This window comes from Colius striatus, chromosome 6 (assembly GCF_028858725.1).
Source record: "Colius striatus isolate bColStr4 chromosome 6, bColStr4.1.hap1, whole genome shotgun sequence".
Classification (NCBI taxonomy): Eukaryota; Metazoa; Chordata; class Aves; order Coliiformes; family Coliidae; genus Colius; species Colius striatus.
Window position 1 is genome coordinate 30,474,512 of NC_084764.1, and position 16,165 is coordinate 30,490,676.

Genomic DNA, 16,165 nt, shown 5'->3' on the forward strand with positions numbered 1-16,165 from the left:
TACAGATCTTCTTCCAGGAGTTGTGTTAAATTTGTTTGGCTGCATGCCCAGAATAAGTTTACTGAATAAAGCTTTTTTTTCTAATATGACTTTCTTCAAATGTTAATAAGATTTCTGCTGATCAGAGAGAAACTGTTCATCTTGATTGTACTGCCACTAGGATAAACACATTAATTTATACTGTCTAGAACACTGGAAATTGAACTGATGTAACTATACTTTTTAACTTTTCTCACTTTTAATGTCTAACTTGATGGTGTATCAGTTTTAATCTTGAGGTTTTCTTAGCCTACTACAAATAGTAGCAGACACTGTAGTCTTTAGATGACATTTTAATCATCTAAAAGTTAAGTTAGATGAAGTGAGTGTCATTTGGGCAATGAAAGCTTGTGCTGGAGAGAAATGATTTTGTCTGGAGGAAGAATAAGAAGCAAATGAAAGGGTCTGAGAAGAAAGCACATATGGTTCCAATCAGCACGTTTTTATAGTAATTCATATTCCATGGTGATACATATGGGCGCAAAGATACTCCAGATAACAAGACAAATGTGTGTTTTCCAATCATTTCACAAATTAAAATACAATCTTACTTTTAGGGAATAGGAGACCTGAATCTGGCCGACCAGTGTTTCAGGCTAACATTAGTCAACAATAACAACTACGCGGAAGCTTACAACAACTTGGCTGTGCTGGAAATGCAAAAAGGTCGCACTGAACAGGTTGGTGTTGATGCAATGCCTAAGCAGAATGCTTCCTTTGGCCCTTTTGTACTTAAGAAATGTGTTATTTCCCTGAGGTGGAGACATACTATGAACATGTAGCTTACTTTTACAGGCAGAAAACATGGATAACTTTTATGCATGTTTCAGTGTAACCTCCACGTTGTCACACCGTCTCCCATTAAACTGCTCATTTTGGGCATATTCAAATGGTTCATCAAAGGCAAAGCAAGGGTTACAGTGGCTTTGTAGTTGTTGAGAGCTTTTTTCTAAAATGATGCCCTAAACAAGACCCATCACTCTGTAATCACCACTTAAACTACAACTTTCAATGTATGTTCACTTTGTAAATGAGGATAAATACTTTTATTGGGTGACAGAAGACAACAATCTGATCAGCTTTTAGAAGATTTTTTTCAACAAGTAAATTGCTTTAGAGTTTTGTCCCAAAGCAGCAGGTTCTTGATAAATGCTTTTCCATCAGTAAGCTTGGTAGTTGGTCTTACCTAATGTAAGTACAGTAAACTGTGTTGCACTTAGATGTGTAATGGACATGCACAGTGGATTAAATGCATTGATTTTTTTTATACTCATACAGGGAAAATTAATAGTTTGAACTACTGTAGGCTTATTTTAATCCTTTTGAGAACAAGCCTATTTTGATGGGTTTGTCTGTACATCAGAGAGCTATAATACATTACAAACATTTTTAAATATATTTTTTGAAAGCAATTTTTCCAAGTTGTCTTTGTTCAGATAACCTGGCAATTACCACAGAAACACTGAAATGAACCCAGCACTTAATTTTGCCAGTGACAAATAAACTGTGGGTTTAGTTTCAGTTTTAGAATCAGTAAGTTTACAGACATTTAATTCCCTGGTGGAGCTTAGATTCAGTTGTGGCAGTTGTGATTGTTAATAATTAGCACTGCAGAGCCTTTCCACTTTAATCAAACATTTCCTGTCTTATTTTATTCTTTTTAGCTAAAATAGTTTATTTTCTTCTTGTATCATGTGTGTAATTAAAAATCAAGGTCATCGTGGTGTTACAGGTGGAGTAATTTAGATCATTTAAAGAAATACCATCAAAGGTATTTGCAAAAGTGATTTTACTGTAAATTTGCCAAAGTGTGACTGAACAGAATTCAGTGGCAAGATTCACCCTATTATTTACTACATGGAAGAAACGTACAAAGGAAAATCAAGTTAAAATGGATTTAGAATGATCTACAGAGAGACAGAAGATGCAGAAGGGTAAGGGAGATCCCCCCATTGATCGAGGTTCAGAGAGGAACCCCTTGCTCTATAAGCTGATGGAGCTTACGTGTGGCTAGGTCTGATCTTAAGGCTCAGACTTGGCCAACAGCTTGTGTCTAATAGAATTGGCTGCATGGATTCTGTTAGTATTAACTCAGTATCCTGTCAGTCACTTACCAAGGATCTGCTGTGAATGAGGCTCTCTCCACACTGGGTAAGGAAGAAGTCAAATTGCATATAAGGGGAGAGGCAAGCACAAGACTTCTTGTACCTTCTTAATTATAGAATGGTGGGGGTTGGAAGGGACCTTAGAGATCATCTAGTCCAACCCTCCCTTGATAAGAGACTCAGAAAAAACACCTGATGTTCATGTGTTCATCCATGGTCTGTGCTCCAAGCTCATATCCATCAGTGTTCAATGAGTCACTGCTCCTTTGTGGGTTTTTCTAGAGTAGTTCTTGGCCCACCTACATCACAGGCCTTTACCTACTTTGCAACATGTACCAAATTATTGCCAGTTTCTAAAGGGGTGGTCGAGTGCATCCATCACACATGGCAATAAAATTAGACACACAACTAAAAAACTGGAAAACATTTGCTTATCCTGAATTTTATTTCACAGTGTTCTTTCATAAGTGCTGTTACATGTTGTTGGTTCTTAACTCCTCCTTCCCACACAGTTTACAGATACTTTTGTTTTAAAATGATCAGGTTTTTCCCCCCAATTCTCATTTTTTCAGTAAAAGTATTCACAAGTTGACCTTAATTTTGTACTGGATTTATGGTATGAAAATACATACAACGGTACTTCATTTTTCCTTAGTTTTTAATGCTACTCTTTTGCTAGTATGGAAAAAAAGTGTTAACGTTTTTTTTAAATTGAGTGTCCAAACTGTAATTTTCATGATAAAATTTGAGTTTCCAGGGATGGTTAAGACAGTACTGTCAGAGACAACAGATAAATACACTGGGGCAGAACTTTAAATACTTTTTTTTTTAAATGAATATATTCTGTTCAGTGTTTAGAAGTGAATTGCTGGACTGAGTACATCCCAATGTGTTTTTTATCACCCAATCAAAAATCTTCTTAATTTCAATGTTACTAAAATGGATTGTGCTGAATATGCTGTTGCTGTAACTCACAAATAGTTGAAGATGTCTTTCTTACTAAAGACCTAGTAAAGAAAACATATGATGATGATTTAAGAATGATGAAAATTGCACTACATTCTTGTTACCCTCCTTCCCTCACAGATGTCACTGTATTGTTTTTCTCTTTCTCTACATAGGCAAGAGCTTTGCTGCAGACTGCTTCATCTTTAGCACCTCACATGTATGAGCCCCATTTCAATTTTGCAATACTCTCAGAGAAGGTAATGCACTATCCTGTTCTTGTAATCTAAAAATTGAGCCTTGCTGGGGCAGTTGGGGTTTTATTGTTACCAAATAAGAAGACAAATAATACAGAGTGCACAAACTCAAGGAAAACTGAAGTTACTCTGTAATTACCCAGATGCCCAGAACATGAACAATGCTGTTAACAATTCCATTTACAGTCTTTACAGCTGTTGGCTTTTTCAGAATGTGAAGTGAAATACTATCATAACACTTCTCAATAATTATAGAAAGAGTATCACTTATTGATCACATAATCTTCCTGATCTCAAAACTAAAGTCTATTCTTCAGCTTTACAACCTTTCAATTTTGTGTTAATGTCTTTCATACAGAGTGTTAGACACTGAATTAACAGTGTGTCTACCATTCCTGTTAATAAGGAGAAACTTGTAGAAGTCCTTCAATTTTTCACAAGAAAAACGACCTCTGTTTTGTTTGTACCCACACCTGTTACCAGTCTGAGTTGTGTGGGCAGCCCAGCTCCTAGAGATACTGAAGTACACATGAGGAGGAGAGAACAACCCATTAATTTGTAAGCATATCCTCTCCATTGTGGAGCATAGGATGGTTTTGAATAATTGCATTCTATAACTACCAATTAGGGAGTAAATCCTGTCTGCTGTAGCTTTTGCACAAAGAACCTGCATGGGTTGTGGGAGAAGACAGATGGGCAGGTCAGCTAGCTGCTGGTGCAGTGTGGTAATGGAGTCTTTAGGTTTGTGTGAGGCCATGGTTTAGAAGATAGAACAGAACTCCTCTGGCCAGGATTCTAGTTTCTTCCCCTCCAGAGAATTCTTGCTGCACGGAACCTCGGTGCCAACTGATGCACAGACAACAGAGGCCTTCTACTGACATTTTCCATAGCCTCTTTCTTTCCACCCATGAGCTATCACTTTTACTAGATGTGTTCCTAAACATTTGGGTTTGTTTTTGCTTAACCCACTTTCTGAGAAACTTGTTACCTACACTTCCTCCTTCCAAAATGTAATGGCTATCTAGGAAAAATAAAGTTCCCTAAGTAAGGAGCAATCTAAAAGCAGATGAGGAACAACATCAGCTCTCCGCCATCATTGTGCCTCTCTGCGAGAAAGTAGGAAATCCCATGGAGCTACAGCTTTGACAGAAGCTTGATGGGTCATGTTCTGCCTGTATATACAACAGCACTTCTAGGGAGTTTAAAAACTCATTTTCCATTTTTTATTCCTCATAATTTCAAGCACTGGGCATGGTGTACCTTAGCCATTCTCTAAGAAGTCAGATGGGATGGGATATAAAGTTACCATCTTGTCCTTCCCATTAAAATCATATTTTTGCCTTTTCTCATCCATTGATGTAAGAGGGACATTACCCAGAGTTCAAAAGCCTTCATACTGAATGATTGATTTGTTCACTCTCAGGACTAGCTATCCTGACACATTTGTGAGCATCAGAAATGTATTGCACTGAGTAAGTGATGCAAATACTGCAGATTTACAAATAAGTTCATGTGTTTCTTTCAGGTTGGAGATCTTCAGAGGAGTTACACAGCTGCTCTGAAGTCAGAAGCAGCATTTCCAGGCCATGTTGATACACAACAACTCATCAAACAGTTAAAACAACACTTTGCTATGCTCTAATGAACATATTTTTTATTATGTAAGAACAGCCAGAACAAATGTCCCACACAGCTTTTTGAAAATGCTAGCTCAAAGTAGATAAGCTGTACTTCATGCATTCCTGTATCAAAGCCCGTGTTACTTTGGGCAGCAAGAAAGGTTCAGTAGTCCTAATTAGTTTGTCATCTTAAAACAAATCATTTATTAAAATGCAGCTAAAACACATGTTGCAGATACATACACAAGAGATTACAGGCATGGCAGAATACTGCCAGTATGACAGCTTCGAAAGAGTTGTCTGGTATATGAGCAAATAAGACTCAATTTTATATTAATGACTATTTTAAAGGATTTTTTCCTGACTTTTCTGCAGCAAAAAAATGTTTATAAATATTCCTATGAGACAATCTGTCAAGTAACACAGAGTAAAAGCACTTCCTAACTGATCTTCAAACTTGGCTTTTGATATACTTTCTTACTAAAATACCTAAAAAGAATTTAAAATACATAATGTAGAAGTTGTTCTATTCCTTGTTGTATTGTATCAATTAAATAACTTCCAATTTGTATAGTTTGTCTCATTTGTTCATGTAAGGTAAAATTACATCCTTATTGCCATGAATATTAGAGTCAGGGATCTTAACACAAAAGATTCCACAGAACTGGTACAAAATAGCATAAATATGTGTGTTTCTATCGAGGAGAGAGTTTACTCTTGATCTCAGTGAGGGAAAAGGATATTTAGAAGCTTGCAGAGTTAGAAGCTTGAGAACAAGGTATCAATTGGGTGGTTACAGTGTACCACATAAGCACTGTTGATAAATATGTGGATCATCTTAACTGCAAGAATACTGCTAATGGCAACAAAGACTTTCTCACTGTCTCATATCTTTGTGGTCTAACTAAAAGGGATAAATTTGCATGATTTTCTAGTTTGACCTTTTCAAAAGACCTTTAAGAAATGCAGAATGTGAAGGCATTCTGAAATGGCACATCCCAAAAGAGGCCTTTACAATCCTTTTATGATTCTCTGCTATATTAAGGGATTATCTCAGCTCTAGGGAGCAATCCTAAGCATGATTATGAATATTATGTCTTTCTTTTTATTATTCATTACTTCCCCACCCTCACCTTTATATCCCTGTTGTATCTGGTGAAGGCAGATTCTGGGAGCTTGGAGCAGTGGATCTCCAGAGCAGTTGGTAAGTGACGGTTACACTAACTGGTGTCACATCCTGTGGAGAAATGCAGAAAACATTATTGGCTGAAGAGATGTGGTTTGGACTCATCTAGGAACAACAAACCACAATTGGCCATAAGTACCAAGAGCCTTTGGAACTCCCTAGGGACAGGGAGAGATCAATTTCCACTTAGGGTCCAGGTTGAAACAGACAAGACTACTCAATTTAATCCCCTACCAAACAAAAACAAACATAAAACAACACAGAGTGGTACAATGATGAAGAGCACAACCAGCACTTCAAGACCACCTTTTCCCTACCCCTCCCATTTTCCCAGGCTCAGAGCCCTCAACCTGCTGTCTTTATCTTCTCCTCCCCATGAACAGCTCAGGGGGGCAGGGAATGGGGGTTTCAGTCAGTCCTTTCCCGATGGCTCCTGCTGTTTGTCTCTCCTCAGGGCAGACGAGCTCCTTGCTGGCTTTCCCTGTTCCACGACAAGGTCCCTCACAGGCCAGGCATCCCTGCACAGGCTGCTCTGATGTACATTCGTCCCAAAGGCTGCAGCTCCTCTCTCTCTCTTGTGTGGGGCTGCTCTGCGGCGCGCAGGCTCTCCAGCACGGCCTGCGCCATGGCTGCCTCCTCACACAGTCTCTCACCAATCCTGGTGCACTAACTCAGAGCTGCTGGTGACTTTCAGCCCTGCCATGGCCCTACATGGGTTGTAGGGGTACAGCTGCGTTCTCGCCACGGGTTGCAGAGGAGTCTCTAGTCTGTTGCTCCTCCTTCCATCCTCCTCTGACTGTGGGGCCCATATGGTCACTTCCACCTTGCATAACTCCTCTTCCAGCTCTGATTTCCCTTCTTAATTAATGATGGCAGAGGCACCTCAGAGTCAGGGGATGTTTCAAGAACTGGTTACTGGGACCAGCAGTGCAGCCCCCTCTCCCTGTTACCAAGCAGAAAGCAGCTCCACACAAGCCCATGACAATAGATGCAACATCTTTAATGGAAATGTTATTTTTCCCTTATTGATCTTTATAAAGACTTTGTAGAGAACTTCCATCCTTTGATCTACTGTACTCACATCTTTCCAGTTGAAGTTCTAAACTTAGGAAATTACCAGAAAAGAAAATGTTTGTCTTAGCAGTTTAAACAACTGTTGAGAAATGTTGAATGTCACGTTATTAACTCAAAGTATTTTAAAAATTGCATAGTAAATGAGGTTATTTCTACGTGAACTGTAAGAGAAATTTGTAATACAACTTGATTTTTTTAATCCAGTGTGGCAACTCTATAGTTGCTCATAGGTACTTATAAGATCCTTGTGGTCGAGGATCAAGTTAAAGAGGTATGGAGATTGAAAGGGAAAAGGCAAATTAATCATTAACACCCACCCACACACACACACACACACACACACAAACACACAAAGTTCTAAATAGGATCTAAATCTTTTTTAGCTCCCTAATGTGCAGCATCTGCAAGCCATTCCAAATTTATCATACATGGTGTATTTTAGTTGCCCCACAAGGCAGCAGCTGTTTGCTTTGTTGACCTTGCACACTCCAATGCAAGGGTATGGCCGTATTTTTCTCACGACTAGCACAAGTACAAATTAAATGTGGTGCTGAGAACACCTCCACAATGAAAGAACAGATGAACGAGCTGGCTGTTTGTCGTGGAAGAATCTTTTGATTTTGTTGTTTGTTGTTTGGGTGGGAGCAGATGAATCTGTGGGCCCCAGGGCAGATTGCTGATGGTTAAATGGGGACGACACAGCAGCCCACAATGCATCAGACTCGGTATTTGTCTCTCTGGTAGAATCACATTAGGATGGTATGACCTTAATACTGCAAACAGCATTTCTGCAACACACAAATCATTTCTCCTCTAACCTGTAGCACAGCTCCGGTTGTGTCCAGGCAGCATGTATAAAGCCCCTTGGGAGTAGAAAAAGTACAATAAGAAAAAAACAAATCCACAATTTTTTTAATCTAAAGGGAAGATGGTGTCAACAACAATACTGCCTGGAGGGAAGCTCAAAGCAGATTGCTGGGAGGTCTTGAAGTTGCTGTGTCCCTGCAGAAAAGGCCTGTACAGTTTATGGCTATTACCACCAATTCCAGTCAGTCTTTCAACCAGCCCTCTTAGCAGGGTCCTTCTAATGGATGACTCTGTTTAAAAGTTGATAATGAAGGGTTAGGTTATTAATGCATTTTTGTTGTTTTGCAAGATGTCATAGCCAAGCACCAGCCATAAAATTGGCTGAAATTAATCAGAATTCAGTTAAGAGTTGTGGATCATTTTGGTTTCAAAAAGCATCCTCAGAGGTCATTGAGCAGGTCAGAAGCAGTTTGCTATTAGATGCCACTTTAGTCACTGTAAAACTTTGAATAATGGTTCCCTATTGTTGCTGCTGCTGCTGCTGCTGTTTTTTTCCTTTGATTGTTTCCTGTCTGTGTAGACTAGAGGGAGAGATTTTGGCATCATTCAGTCTAACATAGGCCAAACATTTTAAGCCAGGAGCTCTTTAATAAACCCAGTTTGTGCTTGACTAGCAATTACCTGCTAGAGTAGCAGCAAATAATAGTACAGAAAAAGTTATAGCATCTTCCATGAAAGATTTTGTAGTCACTCTCTCTACCATATGTTTGTCTCCTCTCTGATGATTGATTTCAAGCTCATTCATGTCTCCTTGCTTCACTCACCCCACAACCATTGGGTACCCATTATACTCCAGTACCAGCAGTCTAAACTAGGACATGCTGTTTTACTCCAAACAGCAAGAAGCAATTGCTGTGAAAACTTATTGGCAGGTACCAGCTATTCCCCTTCAGCAAGGACAGAACTGGGCAGTCTGAAGTGCACGTTAAAAATCAGTTCCAGATAAGTGTAGAGAAAAGCAGCTGCCTATCAGGAAACTAACTAAGCTGAGTAAAAGGCTTTGGGAGATGCCACCTTGTTCCTCACCTACTTAGAGGAAGCCTCAAAACTGAGAGTTTAGCATGTTTCCAAAGGAGAAACATTTTCTGTTCCACACAGCAATATAAAACATGGGGCACAAAGCCCATGCAGAATTAGACTCAAAGAAAAGGTGAGCTTTTATCAGAGGGCCAGGGCAAGAAGCTGCTTGCATAATTTTCTCTGCTTGTTGGAATTTATTTAAGATCTGGGGCTGCTGCAAACTTCCAGTTCCCAGCAGATGCCTGTGTGCACATACAGTGTAATTTTCACTGCTGAGTTCTGTGGGCCACTGAGTAGTATTTTACTGATATCTCAGCCATCACTGGGAACAAGTGTACAAGTGTAGAGTGCAAAATGCCACTTCCTTAGGAAATGAAAACAAAACAGTTCTTGTGCCTTCGAAGATGAACAAAGCAAAAGCCAAGATATTCAAGTCATAGACAGGCTTGTCCAGTCACTCTCCAATAGCATGTGAGTTCCTGTACTGGTAAGAGTGTCATGTTACTAATTTCCCTATTCACATTTTCAGAGTTTAGGAGTGCTCAGGAGCTGCAAATGCTCCGAAGGATCTGTAAGCAGGTTAAATCTGGGAGATACATCAGCAGGAAAATCAGTTTTAATTGCAAAACTATCAAGTACCCTGAATTATGCTGAAGAAGTGGATGATCTGTGCTGTATTCACTTCTCTTTTCCGTTGTTTAGTTACAGCGATTGCTTACTGTACAGCTTTTCCCCTTCTTATGTTTAGTTTACACATAAAGGTGTAGCTGAAGAAGACTTTCTCATTAAATACTAGATCCATTTAGAATATGTCAAAAAGAGGAGATCCAATCAATAAGTTTACAGTGAAAAGCTGTCTTCCCAACACATAGTGCTTTATGTTTAATTTTATATGTGAATATAGAAACATGGGGGTTTTTTCCCATCTCCTGTTTGCTTTTATACAAGTATTGCCAGTGAAACCAATTATATTGCTTCAAAGATAATTCTTGAAGCCATTAGAAATGAGATGCAAGAGGGAACCACAGGATGCAAACTTTGCTCAGCACTATGGAAAGGGCAAACTCATTAAGAGCCAGGAAACTTGGTTCCACAAGTAGACCACCCCAGCAGTTTCATCTCATTTTCAGTTCAGTTTACATAGTCATAAAGTAATGGCCAATATTTTACCTTTTAGCTTTGGCTTTATTTTATGCTGCTATACTAGTTCCACACTTGCCAAGGCTATACCCTATAATAATGGGATAATATGTGTATTTCCAAAATGAAATGTTAAACAAAGGTAAATACACATAATGTGGCTCCTTGTAAATGACTGAGGTAATTTCTATTTTGCTGCCATGCCTATGATAATTATCTTTATTAGCAGATGTGTATATATATTCATTCATTTTGAAGTAATGATAAGCAAAATTGAGAAGCTTTTCAAACCCCTGACATCATGTGGCAAGTCTTGTACCATTCTTCAAAGACATACTCAACAATCTCATAAAGTGGTTCTAATTAGATGAACCTCAAGATGCTCCAATGCCTCTAAAAGCATCCCATCACCACAAGAACAAGTGCCTTTCATGATAGATTAAAACTTAAAGAAACACTTGAAACAAAACCTGAGTCTTGAAAGATACTTAGTTTTGAAGGGGAAGGAGAGTTGTTTCTTGGGGTAGTCGATGACTCACGTCACATCATCACCTGTAACTTCATATCATGGTGGACTCTACTGTGCTGCAACATAAGCCAATGATGATATAACTTGTAAGCAAATTCCTTTCTGGCTAAATACCTGTAATTTCTGAGCAAACAAGGTAAATCAGGCATGAATCTCTTGACTGAGGAAGAGTAAGAGAAAACCTGCAAAGTGTTCTTTGGATAGGCAACAATATTCTCGTATTGTACTAAGAGGCACTTCTGGGTCTCTTGGAGTTTTCACCTAGCAACAGAGCTGGCTTTTCTGGGATTATGTTCTGTTACAGTACAGTAACATTTATAACCACATGAAAACAGACAAACTTCACCCATACAAGTCTATTCAAACACCCTGAGGAAAAAGAAATGCTCTTGTTACATGGCACACTACATACTATAAATAAATTCTCTCTCTCCCTCTGGAAGTCCCACTTTCAGCTCAGGTTTCAAGGAGCATAGCAGGTAGTTTAACAGGCCTCACAAATAGTTTGTACCTTATCATGAACACATTGGTCTTTAAGGTGTTCACAAACCACAGGGAGATTCCATGCTGCCACGCTCCTGGAGCAGTGCAGTCCTTGTCTTTGTGACCATGCACTTTGGAAAGTCAGTGCCAGGGCACAGTCATTTTTCTGCCCCTTCAGGAGTTTGTATCGCCAGACATGCAGAGTAGAACAATTGTGTTTTAACAACAGCAAAGGAGCTAGATGTGAGGAAGGTGAGTGCTTCTTGTGTGCACAGATCACATTAGGCAGGCAGGCAGTGACGTGCTTCCCATCTGTTGATTATACCTGTAGTAGGACAACTTGTTTTCATCAGTCTTGATTTCAAGGCTTTGTACCAAAGTTTTAATCTCTACTTAGGTGGTGAAACTGCTTAGAGCCCGTCATAACTGCTGAGAAATGAGAGCCCTCTCAGGCAGAGTACACCTCACTGGGCAAGAAGCCAGCCACCCTGTGCTACTCCCAGCCACAGCCAGAGCTGCTCTCTTTCATGGATAAGCTTCAGTATGAACATGGCATCTCCAGACAGGCTTTGATTACACTTTAATCAGGTAAAGATATATTTGATAAAAACCTCAACAGACAGCCCAGGGCATTGTTTTAGGGCTTGCCTTACCTTGCCACTTCCATGGCTGGCACCAGTGAGATAAGGTAAGGGAGCTGTGACCGTTTCTTGGGAGTTCCAGCCTGACTGTAGCTGGAGTAAGCTGGCACATGACAGCTGGTGTAAGAAATACCTTTAGTTTCTGGAATAGGACTTGCAAAATTTACCACTTTTTCTTTAAAGTGAGCTGAAAACAGGAATCATTCTCACCACTGTGAAATCCATCTCTACATCAGACACTTTATCTAAGATACCAAGCAATGTAGGAATGACTAACAAATATAATTTCTCCTCTTTTCTCACTTTTTATGAGCCAGTTTCATCTTTTCTTTCAGAGTGTGTTCATCTTGCCACACTGCATTTGCACTCTCCATTACTTCATTTTCTGTTTCTAGACAATTTGGTCTGTGTGACCCCAGAAGCATTCCTTTCCTCCAGCTGTTGATTGAGTAAGCTTGGCTTTTCCCAAAGAAATGCATTCCTCAGAGAAGCTTCAGCTTCATCCACTTGAGCTGTCACCATGTCAGGCCAGCTTTTCCACAAAGCTACCGAGAGCTCTCTGGAAATGGTTCAGATTTGCCATTTACTTGGAGAGAAACACAGAATGGTCTGGGATGCAAATCAAATTTCATTTAATTGACTGTGCTGACTAACAGGAATTTCATCCTTTTAAAGCCTGATAAACCTTGTGTTTAATCAGTCCTTTTGCCATGTTCTGGAGGGACAGAGAAAGATTGCAATAGTAAACAGGAGCACTATTTACCTTCTTCCATCTGGCTGCTGCTCTCACATACTGAAAACTCCAAAACATTTTAGATGTCTGCAATTGTTTAGAATATTCTTCCCTGAGATGATTGCAGCAGCCCTGTCAAATCACCCCTGCTAACCATGAGGCATGCTATTTGGACAGCTTCCAGACTCATCTCCTCTACAGTGCATGTTGACTCTGCATTTACAGCACTATGCCATAGTTTCCCACTTTGTGACCCATCCTGGTTTTCGCTGGGTTAGAGTTTATTTTCTTCTTAGTACCCAGAACAGGGCTACGTTTTGGATTTGTGCTGAAAACAGCATTGATAACACAGGGATGTTTTGAGTATTACTAAGCAGGGCTTGCACAGCATCAAGGAGCTTTCTGCTTCTCCCTCTGCCCTGCCAGAGAGTGGGCTGGGAGGCACAAGAAGCTGAGAGGGAGCATGGCCAGGGTAGCTGACCCCAGGTAGCCGAAGGGCTATTGCATACCGTAGGAGGCTCTGCTCAGTATAGAAACTGGGGGGAATTGCTGGGGGTCAGAGGCTGGTAAGCACTCGTATTAGGTAGCACATGGTTTTGGGCAGTTTTATTCTTTTTTAATTTCTCTCTTGTTTTCTTCCTTTTCATTACAATTATTATAATCTATTTTAATTAGTAATTATAGTATTATATTTTATTTTTGTTATTAAACTGTTCTTATTTCAACCCATGAGATTTACTTTTTATTCCCCAGTTCTCCTTCTCATCCCACTAGGAAGGGGTGAGTGAGCAAGCAGCTGCATGTTGCTTAGTTGCCATCTGGGGTTAAACCACACCATGACCCTACACATCACAAAAGAGAAAGGTGGGCCTGCCGTGGCCATTGCACCAGCTTCGCTTGGCTCAGGAGGTTCCTGGGGAAACAGAAGGCTGTGTGTCTGTACCCTACAGGGGAGCTTATGCTGCCCAAGGGTATCCTGTGCTCCTACTGCAGGAGCTCATACCACCATTGCAGGCCCAGTGCTGCTGGACCTGGTATGAAGGGACGCAGAGAAGGTGAAAGGTCTGCAGCAGCAGCTGCGTGACAGCAAGCAGTGGGACATGAGCCGGCTGGCAGGCAGGGAGTGTGTCACCAGCCAGCTGAGAAGTATGGAGGAAGCAATGGGAGGGGAGAAGGGATCTTAATGTGGTGCCATGCTGCAGAGGTGGATATAAAGAGTATTAGAAAAGGCTGAGAGAATGAAGGAATTCTACTGAAAATAGGACATAGGACTGCCAAGTTGACAGATAATGACTTGGTAACCATGTTAAATGTCATCCCAATGAGTCACTTCCACATTCTATCAAATACTCATTTGACTTTGGATGTATCAAGAAGAGTGTGGCCAGCAGGTCAAGGGAGGTTCTTCTCCCCCTCTGCTCTACCCTGGTGAGGCCTCATCTGGAGTCCTGTGTCCAGTTCTAGGCTGCTCAGCTCAAGAGGGACAGGGAAGCACTGGCGAGAGTCCAGCGCAGGGCCACCAAGGTGATCAGGGGACTGGAGCATCTTTCATATGAGAAAAGGCTGCAGGAACTGGGGCTGTTTAGTCTGGAGAAGAGGAGACTGTTGGGGTATTTCATTAGTATTTACAAATATCTAAAGGGCGGGTGTCAGGAGGTTGGGGCATCCCTTTTTTCCATTGTATCTAGCAACATAACAAAGGGTAATGGGATGAAGCTGGAACACAAAAAGTTCCATTTAAACATAAGAAAAAACTGTTTCACTGTTCAGGTGAGGGAGCCCTGGCACAGGCTGCCCAGGGAGGGTGTGGAGTCTCCCTCTCTGGAGATCTTTAAAACCCACCTGGACACATTCCTATGCGACCTGATCTAGGTGGACCTGCCTCTGCAGGGGGATTGGACTAGATGATCCCTCCCAACCCCAACCATCCTATGATTCTAAGGGAAGTTGCACACCCATGCACAGGTACTTTGGGCTCGTGCTGGGACTAGACTTGCTAGAGGCCATGTGGTAATGAGTTCCCTCTGGCAGGAAGGAACAGGATGGAGCACAAAAGGGATGCAGTGTGCTTCAAGCAGTCACACGTGGGACGTCTTCTGAGCATGGGGTCAGCACGGGACAGGTAAGAAGCAAGTGGTGACTAAACTCCTGGATGATGTTGGAGGAAGATAAAATAGCAGGCAGATCCGAACAGAAGTCTGCTGATAACATTACTTCACCAAATATCTCCTGGATTAGAGAGAGGAACCAAAATTTTCTTTCTGATTTCAAGTATTGTAGAATATGTGCTAAATAGCACTGAAGTGGTGTTTATTTAAGTACTTTTACCTGTCAGAAGTGTGCCCCTCAAGATCATTAATAAGGACACAGTAAACACAAGAGTCCTTCCAGATCTACCTAAAAATCAGCATTGTCCCCTCCCCATCACCTGCACATCTCTCCTAGCTGGCTAAAAACAAAGGGCAACAGGAAGCCCTGAAGAGATTATTGAAAAGAAGCTGTCGGTGAAGATTCCTGATGTACCTATTTGCTGTGCCTGGCTGCTGCAGTTAGCCCTTTTCTCCCCAGCAACAGGCCCTGAGCTGGCCCTGCCCCAGCCCAGAGCAGTGAGAGGTTTATAGGGCAGCTGCTGGGCCTGACAGCCCTCACCAGCCCTGGAGACTTCAGCTGCAAAGTGTCCTTCAGCTTTCACAGCCATGGGGTAGTGTTTTTCACAGAGCATATTTATAGGTACGATTTAAATAACAATGTAGGGTGTTCCAGGTTTATTCTATGGCTGGTGAAGCCACGGTGTCCATTCCACTTTCTGTTGGACACCTCTCATGTCTCCTTACTTTGTGCCAGCCAAGGAGCATGGATTTATCTGAGCTCATTAGCAGGGGCATTCTGGTGAGCGCTTAATGTCAGCTGAGAGAAGCTGAGTGTCTCTGCTCCCGCTGAGGGCAACAGATGCTGAAGCTGCTCAGCACTTTTTCTGACACTCTTAGCACTTTCAGCCTTAAAGTTAGTCCCATCTTTCAGTATCCAATGTTCCCTGTCACTGCACAGTGATGTAGCATATTGTCCCTATGATTTTGTGCTTTTCCCTTCCTTCCTCCCAAGGCTTGGACTGTCTGAACATTGGTACAGGGTGCAGTCAGCATGTAGCCTTCAAAAATGTTGATGGAACGTGAAAAAAGGCTCAGGTGAGATAGACCACTCAAGTACAGCCACTGAGCTACCAGCTGAGGAGCATTCATCCAAACTGGCTGGTGCTCTTCAAGAGGCAGCAGGAATATAACTGAGGGTCAGTGAGGACACCTGAACCTCAAAGAGCTGCATGAGGCTCTCTTGATAAGTTACAGTCACGCTTAATAAAGAATATTGGGTAGCAATGACACATTGGGATCAGTCTGGTGTAGTCATTAGAAGAGAGTCCTGGAAAGGGGAAAGGGAAGCATCTGTGGCCCAGCCCCAGATAGGGCTCCCACCTTCAGCACCTTGTGCTTTTCCTTCCCTCCATTTCCATATGTGTAAAATAAGGCTAA

General features: G+C 41.2%; 1 protein-coding gene across 2 annotated transcripts in view; it reads left to right on the forward strand.

Moving 5' to 3' along the window:
* Positions 1–5,536, forward strand: part of TTC8 (tetratricopeptide repeat domain 8) — a 40,974-nt gene extending 35,438 nt beyond the window's left edge. For both annotated transcript variants that reach the window (XM_061997900.1, XM_061997901.1), the window contains exons 13-15: positions 597–719; positions 3,266–3,349; positions 4,872–5,536. In XM_061997900.1, the coding sequence (XP_061853884.1) occupies positions 597–719; positions 3,266–3,349; positions 4,872–4,988 (324 nt within the window). In that variant the 3' untranslated portion in view covers positions 4,989–5,536. The remainder of the gene's footprint in view (positions 1–596; positions 720–3,265; positions 3,350–4,871) is intronic.
* The last annotated feature ends 10,629 nt before the right edge of the window (positions 5,537–16,165 follow it).